The sequence below is a fragment of the Bos taurus genome, chromosome 7 (assembly GCF_002263795.3).
Source record: "Bos taurus isolate L1 Dominette 01449 registration number 42190680 breed Hereford chromosome 7, ARS-UCD2.0, whole genome shotgun sequence".
NCBI lineage: Eukaryota > Metazoa > Chordata > Mammalia > Artiodactyla > Bovidae > Bos > Bos taurus.
This window is the reverse complement of record NC_037334.1, coordinates 31823349-31845383: the sequence shown is the minus strand read 5'-3', so window position 1 is coordinate 31845383 and position 22035 is coordinate 31823349. Positions and strand designations below refer to the sequence as shown.

Below are 22035 nucleotides of genomic sequence, written 5' to 3'. Positions count from 1 at the left end.
TGAAACCACTGAACTGAAGAGAGATAAGTAAAGGTGTTACATCAGATCTAAGTGTTAAAAAATGTATTCTGATTGAGTTGTGGATAACTGATTGGAGAAGGACAATATTGAGAAACTAGTTGGCAGTAACTCAGCCGAGAGAGCCAAGAGAGTCAAGATAGAAGGAAAAATGGTACAATTTGGCAGATAATTAGGAAATAAAATTATTAGGACTTAGTAATAGATTCATTGTGAGGGATTTAGAAAAGAAAGTTAGGTTTATAATTGAAAAAATTGTTCTATTCCCTTAAATATGAAAGACCAAAAAAGAGATCCAGTTGGGAGTGAAAGCATGGGTTCAGTGTGAGTTGGAGATGTTTTTAAGCATACTTGAAATGTTAAGTAGGCGGTTACACATTTAGGTCTGGAGCTAAAGTGGAGATCTCAGCTAATTGTAGAAATTTTTGAGTCATCTTTCTTTGGTGGCAAATTAAAACTGTATATACACATAAGATCACTTAGGGCTAAAAAATACATCTTGAAAGGAAGAGCTGGCCTAATCAGTTCAAGACTGATTAGATGTGTATGTGTCTCCAAAGAAGACGAAGATGAAGTGGCTAGAGAGGAAGAAGGAAAACCAAAATAAATATTCTGGTATACAAGCCAAAGGGGAGTATTTTAAGAAGGAGAAAGTATTCATCAGTATCAAATGCTGCTGAAATTTCAAGCAAAATAAGTCTGAAAAATTCCTGTTGGCTTCAGGGACTTTTAGAAGTCATTGGTGTCTTTGTGACAGCATTTAGTAGACTGGTGGAAAGGGAAATTAAACTGGAATTGTATGGCATGCATATATGGAGTGATCTGTTTGAACATCTCTAAAAAGCCTGACTCTGGGGCGGTTGAAGAGAGATGATGCTTCCTGTAAACTTTGTAGTGAGGTTGTTTTGTTTCTGTTTTTTATGAAAATGACTCAAACATGATCAAAAATCAATGTGGACAAGGGGTGGGGACGGATGTGGGGGATGAATTGGAAAATTGGAATTGACATAGATAAACTACTATGTGTAAAATAGATAGCTCATGGAAACCTGTTGTGTAGCACAGGGAGCTCAGCTCAGTGCTCTGTGGTGACCCAGATGGGTGGAATGGGGGGAGGGAGCTCCAAAAGGAAAGGGAAATATATATATACACATGTAACTGACTCACTTTGTTGTACACCACTAACACAGCATTGTAAAGCAACTGTACCCCAGTTTTTTAAAAATGAGTGAGAAACATCCATTTAAGAGATTGACAATGCTAGAGTAAATGCATAGTTTGCAGTAAGCATTCTAGGAAGGCAGAAAAGAATGGGATCCAAAATACAGTTAGAAGATTAACCTCAGAAAAGTTTAGTAATATTTCTTATATTGTAACTTTATTAAGTGCTTCCCAGGTGGCTCAGTGGTAAAGAATCTGCCTGCCAGTGCAGAAGCCACAGGAGACATGGGCTTAATCCCTGGGTTGGGAATTGGAGGAGGAAATGACAACCCACTCCAGTATTATTGTCTGGAAAATCCCATGAACAGAGGAGCCTGGCGGGCTTATAGCCTTTGGGTCACAAAGAGTTGGATATGATTGAGCATGCACATGACTTTATTAATAGAGGGGATGGGTGATGCAAGTAAATTTACATTCATAATAGTAGAAAGATGATGGTTCCCATCTGATGTTTATTTTCTTCATCAAATTGAGAAGGAGAGGAAGAGAAAGGTTAGATGTTTTAGGAAAGCAGGCACAGATTTAGAATAATGATTGTAAAGTGAATTGACCAAAGTAGGTATTTGTGTATGATAAGAAGAGTAAGGACTCATTCGAGGTTAATTATGATAGATATCTAGTAGATAGAATATCTCAGATGTTTCATGGCTCTTGGGGTACTGTGATAAAGAACTCAGAATATTGTTTTTATCCAGGATACACTAGCCAGAGGCATGAGTATAATATATTGGCAAGTGTTGGTTATGTACCTAAACTAGATAAGAGAAGGAAATTGAAAAGGACTAATCATTTGAGGAAAAGTAATAGGGGTCAGTGAACTGGTGGTTCCAGTGAAATCGTTACACCTTTGTGGTGGCTGGGGTTGAACATGCAAGCTGAAAGCAGTTTTGATCTCAGTGTATAGAATTTAAATTGGTTTTAGAAATTGAATAATCATGAACAATGACAGGGACTACAGTGTGACCATGAAAGTGGGTGGCTGTGATGGAACAGATTAAGCCATTAGAAAGGAGGAAATCAAGGAATGAGGCTATAATATTGGGTAGATTATTCAAGTGGACACCTTAATAATTCTGGGACATCTGCATCACCCAGAATAATGGCAAAACTTATGGTGGAGAGAAATTGTGGGTTGGTCACCCATATTGTCAATGAATAAGGGGATGAATGATATTAATGAAGGGTAAAAAAGTAACAGCTAAATACAAGAGCCTTGTAAAAACAGAATGATGTTACTACTGTTACTTTGGCAAGAAGACTTTGAGAATTGTACATGCCAGACACTCTTGCTTGCAAGGCACAGAATACATTATGTAAATATTGCAAGGGCCCTGCCCTTTGGGAGGTTATAGAAAAAGACCGTTTTATGAGCAATAGTGACAGTTCGGTGGTAGCGCTGCCTACAGGCATAGTGGCAACTCCAGGGAGAGGATGACTCTCCTACTGAAGAAGTCGTTGAAGATTTCACAGGAATGATACATCCAAACTGAATTTCATGTAGTTCTTAAAGTGGAGAATGGGATGAAGGACATTACAGGAGGAATTATATATGTATGCCTCTTAACAATGATGGAGAAAACAGGAACTCAGAATGGTAGCATCCCATTGCACTAATAACATGTAGTTGTTTATCATTAGAATAGTTCTTTCTCTTGGCCAACAGTTTTTTGTTTTTGGGCTTTTTTGATTCTTAGAGCTCAGCATTGTTCTCTAATGGAGTAATTTAAAGTGTCTGTGTGTGCTTGCATGGTGTCTGCCCTTGTGTTTTTCAAGTTATGCTTCAAATGATTTGTTAAATATAAATTAAAGGGATGTGCTAAAAATAAGTAAAATAAAATCACTTTCATGCATTTGCTTTTGTTAATACAAATGCTCATTCAGTAAATTAAATTCCTACAGTTTTTAGGTGAAGCTTTGTTTTAAACCACAAGGATTTAGAGATAAATATGATGGTCTCTGATCTCAGTGAGTTCACAGTTTATTGTGTGCCAAACCCAACAAGATATAAGTGTAATTTAAAACACTAGCCACTGGGAATGCTCTGTTTTGTGTTTTAAATCATGAGATGTTTCTCGTAAGTCCTCATACACTTGTTTAGAATGTTGATTTATTTCTTATTCCTTCACTGTTACGAAAGAAGTTAGATTTCATCAAGCTATAAATACAGTTAAACGAAACTCTGCCGAAGTGGCAGGCATATTCTGCATTATTAGTATGCACTATAAGGTATATTCTCTCTTGAATTAAGACCCTCTCTAATTTTGGCTTTATTCCTTGAAGGTTGTGAAGATGAGAAAAGAAGTGAAGAGAATCCGAGTTTTGGTTATCCGAAAACTTGTCAGGAGTGTTGGCAGACTGAAGTCAAAAAAGTTAGTCATTTAATGTTATGGTCCTGTGACTAACAAAATGTTGAAAGTTGTTTTTGTTCAGTATTTACAAAATTTGAGGGTGGGGCCTAGAGGATTAATTAAATTTCTTACTCTTACAGCACTTTGTTTTATATGTGGATAGATCTTGAGTGAGATAAAATGTGCTGTGTCAGCATGTGCTTACATAGTTCAGAACATATTCACTTAAGACAGGATAAATTCTGTTTTCAAAACTCTTCTTTTGGCTTTGTCAAACTGAAAAGTCTTTGAAGTTATTTATATTTTTTATGTTATTAGAAGTTATTCTTTTAAGATGTTTTTCATATAGGTTAGCAAATCAAGTGATACTCTGAATCAATTATGAAGATTTTATATCACTGTATTCCTTGAATTGCTGATTAATTTGAAATCTTTAGTACCTTTTGGAAGTATTTGTCAAAACATTATGTTCCATTTAATTTTTTTGAAAAAATAATGTTTTATATTTTTGGTATCACTAGTATGAGAACAAAAGTATGTTATTTATACTTCTTATGCTTTAAAGCGTGAATACTTACAGAGTCTTCAAACATGTTTTGTTTCTGGTTAATTTCTTATTTTTGTGTGTGTGTTTCATAAGGTAGCTCTCCTCTGATACAATTATATATTTAATTTCTTTAGGTATTTATTTAATTCCAGAAAACAAATTTTCATTTAATTGTATCCAAGCTTATCGCTTACATGAAATGCAATGTGCTATTAATTGACTGGAAAGTGTTATTTGGCTTTCCTATTAAGGAATTAGAAGACAAGCTATCAGTGATAATAGTCATTAATATAATGCCAAAATCTTGGGTTTGTTGATGGAGTTGGAGTGTGTTTTGGATGGGGGAAAGGGCAGTGCAGAATGACAGAATGCTTGTTATTTAGAGATTATTAAGCTTTTCCAAAAGAAATGGAGGACTTTTTATTATGATACTAGTCTAAAATACATGCTTTTTTCTGGCTACGTATTATAATGTGTCTTTTGCAGGGGTAGTGAAGATGCATTGTTAAAAAACCAAAGACGAGCACAACGATTGCTCGAAGAAATTCGTGCCATGAAGGTAAGAACTTATGCGGAGTTGTGTATATGTGTGTTTCCATGTCTCCTGTCAGCTGCATTTTGTGTATGTGTGTTCGGTGTTATTTATTGAATATAACTGTGAGTTGGCTAAGGCTTGTTTGTGTGGATCTGTTTGGTGAAGAATGTAGCACTACATTTAGAAAATTAGATTTGTTTGCATTATTTTATGTTTTTTACTTAAGTTGTTAAAGTACTAGATTAATTTGAGTCAAAACTGCCAGATTAAACTCTTCTATATTTAATAATGCTTCATACCTAAGGTTTTTATTTTTACTAAAAGTTTAGGCATGAAGTCTAAGTTAAGTTCCTGTTGTTTGGTAATGTGGATGGTGATATTGATGGCTGACATCATGCTTTGCCTATTGCCAGCTCAATAAATTTTTGTGTGGTGGCATCACCATATTATTCAGCTCTGTAGTAACTTGAAATAAAATTAGTATTGGACCAAAATGATCCGTATTTTCGTTTCTTTCAGCCAGACTCTTCTCTAACATAATTTTTAGGTCTTCTCGCTGTTCTTTGTGGAAACTTTCATTTACCAAATGACATACTATTAAATGTCTGGAAGACTGTTTTATTGAAGAACTTAAAAACAACATTTGGTACCAGCAATTACCTTAATTGCAGGGTCATTTTGCATGTATGTTTGACTATTACATTTTGGTAGAACTTCTAAGTTTTGAGATAGATAAAAAAGCAAGAGAAATCTCTAACAATATTTTAATTGAGTTAGATTATCAAAACTTCTCACTGTTTTTTTCCTTTTGAAAGGATGATAAAGTGTCCTATAAGACAAAGTTACCATAGTTGATCTGAATAGAAACAGATGTAGGACATGATTCTTTGGTGTGAGGTATGGTTTTTGTGGCTTTTTTCCCTCAATTTGTATTGTTTTTCACAGGACCATAAAATTCATGGCATCCATTTGATATGTCATAAGTTTTAATACTCTTACTGTCCAGCCATTCATTCAAAATACTCTATATTTGACTCTTAATTATTATTTGTATCACTTTGTTTTATACATCATCTAGACTTTTTTTCCCATAAAATTCCTATGAGAAATAAAATCTTTAGAGATTTTTGAGGATAACACTAAGGTAAGAAGTTATGATTTGTGCTGTTGTCTTTCACTTTCTCTTAACCAAGCTCCTTACTAAATTACATTCCTTACCTAAACTTTTCTCTGTAATTTCTTCTGAATAGTCATTTTTGTAGTCCTAAATTATTCAGAGGCTTTGAGCTACTATATAATTGGTGATTTTATTTTACTGTGGAAAGGATGGATTATATACAGTAAACCTCTGTGCATTGTATCAGGAGTTTAGAAACAAAAGATATTCATTAATCTTTAAACTACATGCCTTCCATAACTCAATAGTGAATTTAATTTAGTTAATTAGGGACTAAGTTGTCCTATTTGATCTATATGTGAAACTTGTTTTCTGTAATTCTTAAACCTCATCAGCAGTAGAAAATCAGACTTACTGATAAAGTTCATAGGTTTTTAAGATTACTGTCATGATTATAGTTTTTGTTTGTTTCTGTTTTTCCTTGTGTTTATAAAAGACCACTATGGAATTGTTGCCTCATAGAAAGCTAAAATTCACTGCCTGATATAGTCCTTGAATTCATAAAATTAATAGTATATATATTTCTTGAGTCAATGTCAGTGGTTAGGGTAGTTTAATTTGGATACTCTACCTTCAACTTTCACAGTGCTGTTTAAAAAATGGATTAAATCTAAATATAAAAACTAGAAAAAAGTAAGTCTATATGTTTGCTTTCCTTGCATGTCAAATTTCATTCTTCAGTTATGGTTCTTTTACAAAATTGGTCTACTTTTCTTTCTAAAAGAAGCACATACATAAAACATTTTTAAATTGAAAGATCATTTGTAATTTCTTAAGGGAATGTTTTATCATGTACATGGGAGTATCAAAGAAATAGTCACAAAACAGAAAGCTCACAGTCTCAATTAACTTTGAAGAAAAAACCTTTTCTTACTCATTTTTCCACATGAATTTTTTCCTCGGCTCATATACCACTACATTTTTATGGTCTTGTCCTATACTTGCTTTCTATGATAATAGGGTATTTTGTTGCAAGAGGACTTCCTTAAGAAGAAAACCTGAGATATTTTTAGAAATAAGAGTTTGTTTTTTCTGGTCAAGGAAAAAAATTGCCTGGTCTTTATGATACTATAAAATGATAGATTCCAGTTTTATAGCCTTTAATGTATGAATGTGAAAGAAATCTTGCTGCCTTTTCTAATAGTATTCACACTTTTAACTTTGATTCTGGTATATATACACTGGCTTCTGAAACAGTTCTTTTCTCTTTGGATATTAAGGTAGCTTTTTGACTTAGATTTCTAGGTTGTTTAGCTAGAGAAGGAGACAGTAAAATTAAAGCATAGAATGAAATTAATAAAAATGTACAAGAAATCTTTCTTCTCAATAATAAGGGTTAAATAACTAGCTTTTATTCTTTACTATGTGCCAGGCACTGTATTGTGTGTTTTATATTCACAATCTCATGAAGTAGATATCATTATCTCCATCTTACAGAGTAGGAAACAGGCTTAGAGAAGTTCAGCAGCTTGTTCTCGGTCAAATAGTTGTTAGGTAATGATCTAGTTGTAACTAACTACAAAGTTGATAGTGTTAGCCATTTCACTATGCTCCTTCATTAAAATGAGAACTTCAGAAATATATGTAGACTCTATCTCCTAAAGATTGGATGAGTTAGTTGCTCAGTGGTGTCCGACTCGTTGCAACCCCATAAACTATAGCCCACCAGGCTCTTGTGTCATGGGATTTCCCAGGGGAGAATACTGGAGTGAGTTGCCATTTCCTCCTCTAAGGGATCTTCCTGACCCAGGGATTGAACCTGAGTCTCCTGCATTGGTAGGCAGATTCTTTACCATACCATCTAAGCCACCAGTAAAGAGGTAATATAATAAACATGAAGCTTTCTAAGGAAAAAAGGTCCAAAGATGTGTGATGAGTTTTCAGATTCTTTATTTCCTCACAGCTAAATATACCCAGTTAACTTTTTTTTCTTCACTTCTCTGAGGCCATTAATTTTCTTTATGCTAAGTATTCGTATACAATGAAAATTTATATGTGAGATCTTGCTCTGTCTGCTACTCTTCTCTGTGTTAAAACTCTTTCACCTTTTGTTCCATTCTTTTTCTGTTTTTGCATGTTTCAATCTCTTATTAAAAGCATCCTTTGCACTTTATCAGCTGTTAGAATTGCTTTGTCTTGTGCTCCATCATGGCCTGTTTCTAAGTTATATGCAACTTATACCTAGATTTTCAACTACACATTAAACTCCATCTTCTACCTTTCCCTGAGTTTCTTCCTGGTAAGAAAAGAGAACAGATGGCAAGGCAGCTGTTTTAATTCTTCTCTCTCTGATTTGTAAAAATACACCTTTTTGCAATTTTTTTCTTTTTGTTTGTATTTCCCTCTAACTTTTTGGAAAATATTTCAAAACTAAAGGAAAATTGTAATGTTATGGTGTAATAATAATAATACATTGTATCACATACATGTTTATCCCTTACTGGCAATGGTGAGTTCCAAACACTTGGTTTAGATGTTGTCTGACAGATTCCTCCCTTTTAAAGGCTCCTTTTTCTGTTTTAGCATTTGTTAAGTCATCTGTAAAATGGTAACTTTGAGATTATATGAATATCCTGTGGTCTTTTCACCCAGTGACTGATGTTCTGTGACTGAATCAGTTACCAGTTTTTTTGTTTCTGTTTCTGTGCTGGGATTTTTTTTTTTTTAATTTATCTCATAAGATTTTAATCCATTGAAAGGATTTTCTTTTTTGGCATCATGGTGCTGCTGCTGCTACTGCTAAGTCACTTCAGTCGTGTCCGACTCTGTGCGACCCCACAGACGGCAGCCCACCAGGCTCCCCCGTCTCTGGGATTCTCTAGGCAAGAACACTGGAGTGGGTTGCCATTTTCTTCTCCAGTACATGACAGTGAAAAGTGAAAGTGAAGTCGCTCAGTCATATCCGACTCTTAGCGGCCCCATGGACTGCAGCCCACCAGGCTCCTCTGTCCATAAGATTTTCCAGGCAAGAGTACTGGAGTGGGTTGCCATTGCCTTCTCCTTTTAGCATCATAGGAAAGGGATAATAGCCATTTTTGCTTTCAGAGAGGAAAAGATGGTTGTTTTTGTTGGTTCTTCATCTGCTGAGTAATTTGAGGGGGTTTTTGTTTTGTTTTTGGCTGCACTGTGCAGCATGCTGCAGTATCTATTTCCTTATCAGAGATCGAACCCATGCCCCTTGCCAGTGCAAGCATGGAGTCCTAACCACTGGATTGCCAGGGAAGTACCATATGCTGGATAATTTTGCATTGTACTCTGAACTTTACGAAGATTAAATGATAGAGATTCAGGGTTTGGTTATTCTTCTCCAGTGAATGGTGGCTTTTTGGAGTAGGCTTTTATTTCAAACTGTGGCTCAGCTGGTAAAGATTCTGCCTGCCATGCAAAAGACCTGGGTTCAATCCCTGGGTTGCAAAGATCCCCTGGAGAAGGGAAAGGCTGCCCTTTCCAGTATTCTGGCCTGGAGAATTCCATGGACTGTATAATCCATGGGGTCGCAGAGTTGGACATGACTGAGCAACTTTCACTTGAATTTCAAACAGTGTTTCTTGGATAGCACTTTTAGCTTCAGTTCGGATCTTTTGCCTTTTGGTGAGATGAACTGAATCTGTTTCTTTGATGAGTTGTTCAAGTTTCAGAACCCCTTGTATGGTTCCGTCTCTTCTGGGTTTCCCCTACTCTCTGAGCGGGTAATGTACCTAGGCTTCACATGGGTTCCATGTGTTCTTGGCCACTGCTTCTGAACCATGAAGAATGCAGTTAGTTTTAGGTTACATTCTTAAGAGGTTGTGACTTATTTGTACAGCTTTCCATCTGTATTCGTAGTGCGCTTTGACACTGCATCAGACTCTGCCTTCTTGCATTTACTCTGCTTTACCTTCAGAGAAGGTTTTTTGTAGTGTGCCCAGTTTTCATTTTTGCTTTACTTTGTTTTTTGAAGGAAGGGTTAATCATGTTATCTGCTAGTACCTTGGTCTGTCATTCCCAGAAATGGAAGTAGCCAAAGTTCAAAGTAATTATAAATTGCTAGAGAAGAGGACTGAGCACCCCACAACACTGAGAGTTTAGATCTTAGAGAGACAGAATAAATAGACTGAGAAAGTGTAGATAGTGAAGGAGAAAGAGAACCAAGAGAGTATGGTATCTAGGAAACCAAGTGAAGAAACTGTCTCAAGAGAACAGAGTGATGAACTAAGTGTTTATATTGTTGTTCTTGTTTACAAAATTAGCAATATTATTTGTAAAGTGTAAACTCACCTATTAGATCCTAATCACTAATGAATTTTTCAAGTTGTCTCAATTCTAGAGTCTAGAATACCTTGCAGAATTGTGCTGATAGAACCAGAAGGGGTTTTGTTCTTGCTCATGTCATCCTAAGCATGCCTTCTATTCTTCCCCTTCCCTGTCTTGATTGTTTCTGTAAAATGATATTAAAATCTCAAAAGTTTGAAATGTTTCCACATTCATATTTTCTTCCTTTATGTCTGAAACCTAGAAGCTGCAAACACTGGTCCAAGTATGAAAGAGGCATAATGTTTCTGTTTCTTGTGTGGTTTCCATACTCGAGCATAACCCACATTATGGTCTTCTATAGTTACAGGTTCAGCACTATGACCTGTAAGTCTCTTATAAATCTGTACTTTTTATTTAGATTATTTTTCTCTAATGCATTGTAGAAATCAAGTAATAAATAATTTTTTAAACCTTTAGGTAACTTTAAAGATCCTCAATAAAAATTGTCAACTTAGGATAGTGTGTTTTTGTTTGTTGGTTTTAATGTTAATTATCAGAAACCAAAGAATGAATAGGCTGTTCATTTTATAGTCAGCTTAACCAGCACTCCTAAGACCATTTAACTTCTAATTCAGTTTTGTTTTTTTTAAGGGAGAACTTTTATTGCTTCTGAAGGCAGAGCAGGATGCCCTGATTTAATATCCTTCTGTACTCAGCTTGTGACATTTGAAATGATAAACAGGAAGTCATAGTGGTATTTTAAAAGGGCAAGGGACCAGTATATACCACTCTCCTCACACTCATACAACATCATTTAGTAACAGATCATCACATTGGAATTCCAGTTTGCTTTCTTGGCATGTGGATCCTGCAGCTTGAAGCCAGTATTTTGAATAGTTTATATTCCTGAAATCCTTAGCAGTGTTGCATTTTTTAATATGTAGGAGTCATGGTTTTCATTGTAAGCTGCTTTGATATTAAAGATGTTATGTCAAGTCTGTGGTGGCCTTAAAGTATTTTTGTGTTTTAAATAAGAGCAGTTGTAGCAAATAAAAGTGGTATCCATTCCCTGCTTTTTAACCTCCTTGCTTTTATTTGAAAATGAAAAGGTACAGGTCCTTGTTGGTAAAATTGATGAAGTACTGTTACCACTTACTGAGTCATGTACACTTAATTTTAAAATGAAAAACTTACTTTGGAATTGCTTCAGTCCAGTTAAGCCTAGTTCAAAGGCTACTTACTTAGTGTGTAAACAGGATTTAGGGGTAGGAAGGAAGGAGTATCATATGAGTTTTTTTTCCCCCAAAATGTATATTGTTTTTTCTGTTTTGTTTTGATTTGATTTTTTAAGTTTTGTAATTTTGGAAATTTGAACTTACAACCTTGGCATGACGTTCCAACTAACTGTGAAAGTACCCAAAGCCCCTTTCAACTATTAATTTTTAAAAATTTGGACAACCAATACTACTGTCCTAATTCCAATATGGAATAATGCAGTGATTGAGAAAAGGAGCAAATATTACAGCATTGTTGGAAATACCCAGTGGAAGACAAAGGGCCCAAGAGAAAAGCAGCAATAAGAATAGTAAGTAACTGTTCTTTTAATGAGGTTTTCTTTCTATTCATCTGGGATATCACCTGAATTTTGGGTTAAATGGAGACAGATTATTTTTAAACATTTAAATTCCTTACTTTGAACATATATTTTATGTTGCCAGATTTCTATTGTGATGGAAGCTCTCTCTATATTTTTTTCTATGTTAGAATACCTCGTGTTAGTGGCTTGCTGTTCAATCAGTATTTTGTGACAAGAGAAAATTTTTCTTGCCTGTGAAGAATTTTATTTTTTTCTCTACCTGCCACTAAATTATGTAAACTATGTAGTCTTCCAAGAAACAAAAATAATCCCAAGTAGTAATTAATTCAATTAAAAATTTTTTTTAGCAATTTGCATTGAAAATATATATTTCTCTTTTATTCTCCCCTTCTATAAAAACTAAACTCCTTAAAAGGCATTTTAATTTTATATATGAGTGAGGTTGAGAGAGAAATTCTCACTTTTTAAAATTCTTGATTTTTGTTGAAACTTGGTATATTAAAATATAGTAGAACTTATGAGTTTTGGTTGTAGTGAATCAGTAACTATAGTTTTCTGCTGTTCATCACAATCTAAGATAGCATCCTAGTTTATTAATGATCATATATCTTTAAGACCCATGAAATTTGCAACCAGAAAAGAAGAAAATATAAAGAAAAAAAAACAATTAGGAATTTACAGTACAGCTGTTATAAATTCCATACTGTATACTCAGGTTGGTTAAATGTCTTTTAAATTAGAGCCTATTATATGTGTAGATTAATAGATTTCTGCTGTCAGGGAACACATTGTTCTCTGGGGAAAAAGCATGTTAGTCTCTATAATATATGCCATACCCTGTTACAGTGAAAAAGTTGTAAGAACCTAGAGAAAGGATCAATTTATTTAATTACTTTTAGGACTTAGGGAAGATCTTACAGAATTGTGGTACTGAGTTGGAACCTGAAGAATAAGTATGATTCTGTTTTCAAAAAGGTAGACTAGATAAATAGAGCACAAGAACAATGCATACAGATCTGCAAGTACCTCCAAGTTATGATAAGGTCTTTGAAAATTATGGAAGAGAAAAGATTGCTTTTAGCTAGTAATTAATTGAGGAATGTTTCTTGGGAAAGTTTAATTTAAAAATTACTGATTTTTCAAACTGATGTGATTTCCTTGATAGTATTTAATTGAATCCCAATTAGACAGCAAGAACAGTGTTTCATGTAACAACTTCATATCCAAGACTTACATATTATTTATAGCACTGTGAAGCTCAATTTCAGATATAAGGATACTGCTCATAAATAGCTTAGTAATTTTAGTTATTATTTAGCACTTGCTCTATGTCATATTTTCTGCTACAATCTACATGTATTATTTGTAATCTTATTAACTCATAAAGGTTCCTGTTTAACCCCGTTTTAATGAGGTGGAAACTGGGGATTTAAGTGTTAATTGCTTTGCTCAGAGTTCTTCAGTCTATGTCTATCTATATCAATAACCTGTGTTCTTAACACTCTACTAACCTAACCTCTCTTAAGAATTAAGTACAAAAAAAAACAAACAAACAAAAAAAAAGAATTAAGTACACAGTTTTTTTATCAAGATTGATAAAGGTATGATAAATGTGCTTTTGCATTGTGTTTTTAATAGAAAAGTAAAAATACTGGTGAAATACTGTATCATCATTGCTCCTTTGAGTTGAAAAATAGTATTCATTTTTAATTTGGTATAATTAGAATAGTTGGGACTTCCTAAAGATACAGAATGTCTTGTTATCCATAAAGGCTTTTGTGTGTAAATTTAATATTTAGAAATAATGTCTGGAAGCTAAATACCAAAATAATCAATTCCCTTGGGATTATGTACTGATAACAGTGATTATATTTCAAAAAAGTTTTATTCCTTACTCAGTTTGGCACTGTATTTCCCTTGTGGCTCAGCTGGTAAAGAATCTGCCCGCAATGTGGAAGACCTGGGTTCGATCCCTGGGTTGCAAAGATCCCCTGGAGAAGGGGAAGGCTACCCACTCCAGTATTCTGGCCTGGAGAATTCCATGGACTGTAGCAGTAGTCCATAGTCCATGGGGTCGCAAAGAGTCGGACATGACTGAGCAACTTTCACTTTCACTTTAAAAACATACTTGAATGTAACATCCTATTGATACAGGTTCCTTAAACTATTAACACTTAGAAATATAATTAAGAAATGAGTATGTATTTTGTTATCATATATGCCCTTGGAAAAGTTTGCTTCAAATTTGAAGGTTCTAGAGAAAATACTTTGAAGGAATTAGAACTTGTAATAACAAATAATGTGACTTTCTAGAGACTTTGAAAGATTGTTCCTTATTCTTTCAGTTAAAGATTGCTCTCTTTCTTAATACATGCCTATAACCCTTTTAGAACATCCCTATATCTAAGTCATAATTCTAAAATTACAGAGAAAGACTGCCTCAGGCACCTAATACAATTTCCCTAACAATTTCCTGCCTTTTGATGCATTTTCTAGGTGCTACACTGTGGGGAATATTTGCTATGATCTTATATAATTATTCATTAAATTTGAGGTTTTGTTTGTTTCTTCGTTTCCTTAGCTCTTTGTTGTTGGGTTAAGAAATCTAAAGTTGCAAAGATATATAGATTAAAAAAAAATTCAGGAGTAAAGTACATTTATTATATTCATACCAAGCTATAATTTATCCTCTTTTTGACATACTTATTAAATAATAAAAAATAATACCTATATATTATCTCACCTTCTCTAATTGTTCTTATTCTCAACATGTTATTCTAAATATGGTGTTTAAGTATTTTGTTTACTCCCTATAAATTTGCCACGAAATAATGCCCGTTTAAACAAATGTTTGGATTCCACTCAAAAATGGTTAACTTTTATCCCCAAAGCCAGCCATTTTGTTAGAAAAGAATCTCTAGAATGAAAAAATCTGTTTACTCTGACTTATTTTAGAATGCAGAAGTGTTCTGTGTAGAGTCTCTGGGTTGATAGAATTACTCTTATCTCATTCTCTCTGCCTGCCTCTTTGAACATGACAGAAGTGAGTCATTTTATGTGCCAAGAACAGTTTAGATCAGGGGAAAGAAGGATAAAAATGTCCTATTCTGTTTTCTAAAAAGTGTTCTATTGTGAGAGATAAGGTGGTTTTAGAGTTTCATTTGACTAAATTATTTGATGATGTTTATGCTTAGTTACTATTTTTAAGTGAAATGCAAATGTTTGGACTGTCGAATTGTACAAGTTGTTTTTAGCACACTGAAATTGTAATTATTTTTGTGTCTAATTATTTTCATATCTTGAAAATAATTTATAGTTGAAAGATGAATTCTGTTTTTAAAATACAAAACTTCAGCTTTAAACATGAATGCAAGTCAAGATGGAAGTAAAGTCAGGCAGTATAATAGTCCTTTATCTGCACATTTCCCAAGACCCTCAGTAGATGCCTAAAGTGGAAGATGGTATCCAATCCTATGGACTTCCCTGCTGCCTAGTATGGTAAAGAATCTGCCTGCAGTGCAGGAGACCCAGATTTGATCCCTGTGTTGTGGAGATCCTTTGGAGAAGGGAGCAGCTATCCACTCCAGTAATCTTGCTTGGAAAATTTCACGGACAGAGGAGCCTGGCGGGCTGCAGTCCACGGTGTTGCAAAGAGTTGGACATGACTGAGTGACTAACAGTTTCAAACCAATCCTATAAATATTGCGTTTTTTCCTAAATGTAAATACCTGCAGTAAAGTTTAGTTTACAGATTAGGCACAGTAAGAGATTAATAGTAACTAATAATAAAATGGAACAACTTTAACAGTAGACTGTAATAAAAGTTATGTGAATGTTGATCTCTCTCCTTTATCAACCTCTTCAACTCTGCCAAAAATGTGGCAGAGGCTTCTTGATTGGCAAATGCAGCTTTCCAGTAATTTTTACAGTTTTCAGTCCAAACCTGTTACTGAATCTGTGTAATCGTCCCTTACTTGCAGTGAAGCTAGTGTCACCTGTTTCAGTAAGTCTCTGGCTGTGGTCTTCCTGTAGGCTCAGGGCTTTCTGGTGCAGCCCACGGCCATGACTTGAAATGTGTTTTGTGTTCCTGTTGTCCATCAACAAATTTAATACCTTTTCCATTTTAACTAGGCACTTATCCATGATTTTTGCAGTTTGAGGCTCAGCAGCAAAACTAGCTTGAATTTCTTTTTTTTTTTTTCCGTGATAATTTCATGGATGGAAAATTTGTTCTTACTGTGGATCTTACCAACCTCAATATAGGATTTATTATTATTATTATTTTCAAGAACTTTCATGTTTTCACTTAAAGAAAGCACTTTACTGCTTCTCTTTAGCATATCCAAATTGCCAGTGTCACTGCTCCGAGGCTCTGTGATACCTCAGCACTCAGTCTGATAGGAATGGCTTCTGAATGACTAATGAGCATGAAACCTGGACAAACAGATGATTGATGTACCAGGCAGGACAGATCAGAATGGCACAAGATTTCATCACCCTACTCGAGTGATGGCTCATCATTTAAAATTTATGAATTGTTTATTTCTGGAATTTTTTATTTTTGAACTGCCGTTTACTGTGGGTAACTGAAACCGCAGAAACCAAAACCACAGATAAGGGGAGAGTACTGTACTATTAGTATAATATACTTTATATATTATATAAAGATCAGTAGAGTACTGATCTTTAGTATATTCTTTAGTAATGCTTTGAACTGGCTGCCAGCAAAAACCTGAAATTGGTAAAATTTTCTAATAGTAAACCTACTTTGTTTTGTTATATCATTCTCATAATAATCAACCTAAGTTAGCTTTTCCTGTTGTCTACCAGACCAGATCTAATTCCTTGTGGGTATTTAAAGGTTTTTATCAGTTGGTCTCTCTCTTCCTGATCATTTTTGTCTGCATATTACGGTTGGCGTTGTATCTCCTCCACATACTTTGTACATTATCCTGTTTTTAAGTTTCATGGGCTTTATTGATAACAAGGCAGAATTCACCAACTCTTACATGCTCTTTACAAAACTAGAGTGAATCATTTTCACAGCCTTCACCATCCTCTGTAACAGTGGTTTTACTGGAGGAGGCAGGGGATAAATGCACAAAGATTCATGCCTGGCATGTATATCATAATGGATGGGAGGTTTGGCCAATTTGAGAAAGGTTCCCAGTAATTTGAGTATCTTTTTATTTTCCCACCATTGAGAGCTACAACACTGAGGAGAAATTGCCCTGCTACTTCATCTTCATATGTATAGTTCTTAAGTGATAGTTTTTAACAGTCTGTATTTTAGTGTATCTTCCCTTGTGTTATGTCAGGTCATTTGCATGTTATTTTAAAAACTATACTCTTTCTGGTTATTTGCATTTTTAAACAGCGCCTGATATTTTGCACAATAGTAACATGTTTCAGATATTAATAACAGATCTATTACAGATAGATATTTGAAGAGGTAATAGCAAAGCGCACATCTATTATAAACAGATATTTGAAGAGGTAATAGCAAAGCACATATCTATTATAAACAGATATTTGAAGAGGTAGTAGCAAAGCGCCATTAAATTTTTCTAATCAAAAGGAAGATAGATCTCTATCAAAGTTGTTTGGTATGTTTTGTTTCTTTTTCTTATTTTCTATCTAATGCTAATGTTTGAGATTTTATTGTTGAAGAATTTTGGATTTAAGAATTTGAATTTCAGTAGTTTTTTGAACTAAAATCAACAGTAAGTTGGTAACTTTTAAAATGCAGAAGGGTGTAATTCTAACAGTGAAGAAGAATAAACCATTTACATTATTTCCTGAAATGTTTAACAAGTTGGATTGATACTGTTTTTGTACCATTAACTAATTTGTGTCCTTGAGTCTGTTTCTTCACCTTAAAATTTGAAATAATTCCTGTCTGAACTATTTGCTGTAGGGATTAAATAAAATATGCCACATCAATGTTCCTAGTATGGTACTCTTTCAATTTTTCAAGATTTTGAATCTCTGTAGTCTTTTACTCCATATAATTTGCATGGATGAAATATTATTTGAGATAGCCATTGTCTTCAATACCATTTTTTTAAAGGTAGGCCAAAACTATTCAACGACAGAGTTCCTGAACCAGAGGTCTTTTGGAGACGTAGCATACCACACAGTCCATCATCATTGTCCATGTTGCATTATGACTTTAGACTAGTGCAGAAATCATTCTCATTCTTTTACTTTGTACCGTAGGATCCAAAAATGAAAGTTTTACCTGGTATGTTTAGAACTGTACTTTGCCTGAAGAGTTTGCACATTTTTATAATGACTTCAGAACCTTCCAGATGGCCAAAGCACTTTATTTCAGCTCAACAAAAATGTACTAGGTCTGTACTTTGTATGCCAAATACTGTACTAATTTACAGGTATATAGAAATCAGTATGGCATTTGCCCTTGAGAAACTTGGAGTCTGATGAGCGACATGGACATGTAAACAGTTTCAGTCCAGTGTATTGAATACAATACATCTACTGGTAGATGTCTTGGAGGAGCACCACTTAGTACTGCTTTGAGGACTCAAGAGAAACTTCCTGCCAGGTTCAATGCACGAGACTGGATGCTTGGGGCTAGTGCACTGGGACAACCCAGAGGGATGGTATGGGGAGGGAGGAGGGTTCAGGATGGGGAGCACATGTATACCTGTGATGGATTCATTTTGATATTTGGCAAAACTAATACAATTATGTAAAGTTTAAAAATAAAATAAAATTAAAAAAAAAAAGTGACTGACTAACTTCACAGGTTACAGAATGGACACTTAAATTTATATGCCTTTATTGTGCTTGTTTTGAAAATTTGTAAAGGAAGTACTTGTAAGATCAAGAGTTATAAAGTTTTTAGATTATTTTACAAGTTTGCCTAAATGAAATTATGTTATCTGTGATAGTGATTTAGATTCACATCTCAGTGTAGTCATGGATAAAAATTAATGGGGTCTTTTGTTTTTAACTTAGAAAATTGAAAAATAACAAATGTGAAGGAAAGACATAGTTCTAAGTGTACTCTCTTGTAGTTCCTTCAGCTCCTGAGCAGAAGCAGGGTTTACTAGCAGGTCTGGCATATATTATACCCAATACTGAGATAATAGATACTTAGTTTAGCAATTTATAATGCCTAATGGGTAAAAATAACTTCAGTATCTATTCTGTTAACAAGTATTTCTGAACATTTACCAAATGACATGCCCTTTTCTAGGTGCTTAAAAGACACCTGATGCTCCTCAAGTAAGAGGAGTGCTGAGGTCTGCTCATTAGATTTAGCAGTGTGGAGATTGGTGAAAACAAAAATGAGATTGATGGGGATAATCGTGCTAAAAGTCTGCTTGCAGTGGCTTTAAGAGAAAAAGAGAAAAATTGGCAAGTGTTATGATTAGGGTGGCTATATGACTAGATTTCCCTGGTGTTCTGGTAATCATCACTTGTCCCAGCATTATTTTTAATAGAGCCTCATTTCACTCTCAGATGGGTACTGCTTTAAACAGCTACTTATATGGTCAGTGTGGTTATGATTCTTTGCTGTCATTATTCTTTTGACACCCAAATTTGACCAGTAGTATCCTTTCTAAGCTACCTTTTATGAGTTTTTGAGAGAACCCAATTTTCTTTCCTGGCGTAACAGAACGTTGCATGGATTATACTTTTTTCTGCCTTAGATTCTATTCAGCCATGTCTCTAAGAAGCCTTGCTTCATTTCAGTGACACTCAGAAACAAAGAGTTGAAACATTAATAGATCTTGATTGGGGAGAAAGCGTGAGAAAGCCAGGTGACTGATAAGAGAAAGGCATTTTGCAATAAAAATTGTTAAAGCACGCAGCAAAGATACTGGGGTGGGAGAATAGGAAACTTATTCAGGGAATTCTATGTAAAGCTGAATGAATGCATATAAGACTTATGGAAAAAGAGTATTATAGTGTTAGAAGGAGGCACCGAGACCAGATAATGAAAGGATTTCAACACCAGAATAAAGGTTTTGGGCTTCTTTCTGTATTCAAGACAGTGACATAATGGTCCTTGGAATTACTGGTTGTGGAGGCAGGAAACTCAGTTACGTTATTATAACCCACACAATCCATAATGAAGTTCTGATTCTGTGGGTACAATAATGGTAATCCAAAGGAGGAACTAAATTCAATAGACACCACAGCAGAGTAGTGGAAAGGGGGATGGGAGCATAGCAGAGGCGTGACGAGGAGGCCCACAGTATCAGATGACTCTGAGCTGTCTAACCTGAGTAGCAGAGGCTGGAGATGCCATTAAATGCTGTAGATAACACAGGGATAGGTGAAGGACAAAGACAGAGATGTTTTATTTGGAAAAATCCCTTGGCGATATGGTGACAGAGTATAACCTTATTGAAGTTCCATCTGGTACTGTATTTAGGAGACAGTAGAACAGTATATAGGAAATAGGGTTTTTGTTGTCACTGAAGGGTAACCATAATGACATTCCCATCTGTGGAAAAGCATGAATTTGGATGTCAATAGCTCTCTCACGAGTTATTTCAGGTTCTTTATTTCAGAGAAATGCATTTATTGCTTCATTTCCAAATAGACAAAAAATACCTCCAAGAATCCAGACTTTTCTTGGCACCTTGTAAGTCCCTGGTATTAGAGATTAACCCCTCGTAATCTAAAATATCATGTTCCAGTTTTAATCACATTTTGGAAAGTACAAACATGTTTTATATTTTATTACATTAAAAGCCCAACCTTAATGAGAGTCTCTTGGAATTAAAAGCATCAGCTTGATTAATGCCTTCAAGTTATTTTTCGTCTTAGTGTCCCTCCCCACAGCCTGATACAGAATAGTTTGGTTGCAAACATACTTTGCCCACTCAGCCAGAGACAACATCACACTAGTTTTATGTTTAGTTATGACTCGGTATATTCATTTGTTCAAACAAAAGCCTTTGGAGAGAAAAAAAGACAAGGAGATAGCCAAATAATCAAAATTTGAGATTAGCTAATTCCCACCGAGTTTGCTGCATAGCATCTGGCACTGTAGAATAAGGAACTGAAATGTTCTGCTGGGTCTGGTTATTAGTGAATGGCTATCTTTAATGTGGGAAACTTGAGCAATGTTAGTTTAAATTAATGAGTTTCTTAAACTTTATTGGCTTCTCATTTTCTCTTTTTAAAATTGAATGGTTGAGGGTGCCCAAGGTTGAATGATTCACTGGAAGGATTCACAGGACTCAGGAAAAAAAAACAAAAAGCAACTTTTATACTCAGAATAACAGTTTATTTATATTCAAGGATACAGATTAAAATCAGCAAAAGAAAAAGGCCCCTAAGGGAAGTCTAGGAAAAATCAGACATAAGCCTGTAGATGCCCTCAGCCAGTATAGTATGGTTGCATGGACACACTCCTAGCAGAGATGTATGCCAACACTTGCAAAGTGTTGCCTACCAGGGAAGCTCACTTGAGCCTTGGTGTCAGGGGTTTTATTGGGAGCCAGTCACAGAGACATGAATCACCTGCATGACTCCTCCCTACTACGCAAACTCCAACTCCCCAGAGTGAAGACATAGTCACCATAAATCACATTACTAGGGTAAACTACCTGATCAGCTTGGTAAGCCTGTGGCCAAGGGCTCAGAACTTAATTCCTAGGAACTGGCCAAAGGCCAGTCCTGAAGAAGTTAGGCCTTCTCAGGAATGTGCAGTTGGAGCAGCCCACGCCTGCTGACTTTAACCCTTTCCTGCACAGGTGTAGAATTATGTGATAGCTGAAGTCCCTAATAATTATGATGTTTTATGAACAGATTAGTAACTCATATATTGTAGTTAATGTTTTATTTCATCTTTAAGAAGGCTTAGATAATCATAACTATTTGAAACTTGAAATAAAAGAAGTTATGCTGATGCTAGAAAACAAAGCTGAATTGAATGTCGAAAAACAAAAGAATGTGGGTCTTATACAAGTCAACACAAGCCCTGCTCACTAATGAATAAGCTTACAAGTCGGAAGATGAACATAAAGGAAAGTAAGGAAGTGAACATTAAGGAAGTCTATGGAGGAAAAAATTACTTAAGCCCAGTTTCAGAAGCTTAAGTTCACTTAGCATTTGATTAGCAAATTATTGATATTTTTAATTTCTCTGGCACTTATGATAAATTTAAACATCTTTTTTAGTGAAAAAATTTTGCAGCATTTTTGTACAGTTGTGTAAAATTGCTCAAGTTTTACTTGTCTTGTTTAATGTTAGTCTCTCACTCATTTTAAACTTGTTTAGTGAAGTATTCAATATTTAACACCTGTTACATAGTTGCAGTATCTTTATTTTCCCATTGTTTTTTCTTGATCCATGGTTTTCTAATTGAGAATAGTT

General features: G+C 34.8%; 1 protein-coding gene across 2 annotated transcripts in view; it reads left to right on the top strand.

Annotated features, from left to right (window-relative positions):
• Window positions 1-22035, top strand: part of SRFBP1 (serum response factor binding protein 1) — a 61477-nt gene that overhangs the window by 9279 nt on the left and 30163 nt on the right. Inside the window, 2 exon segments of one of the 2 annotated variants that reach the window (NM_001105449.2) lie at window positions 3520-3608; window positions 4621-4693. In NM_001105449.2, coding sequence (NP_001098919.1) covers window positions 3520-3608; window positions 4621-4693 — 162 coding nt within the window. 2 annotated transcript variants of the gene reach the window in all.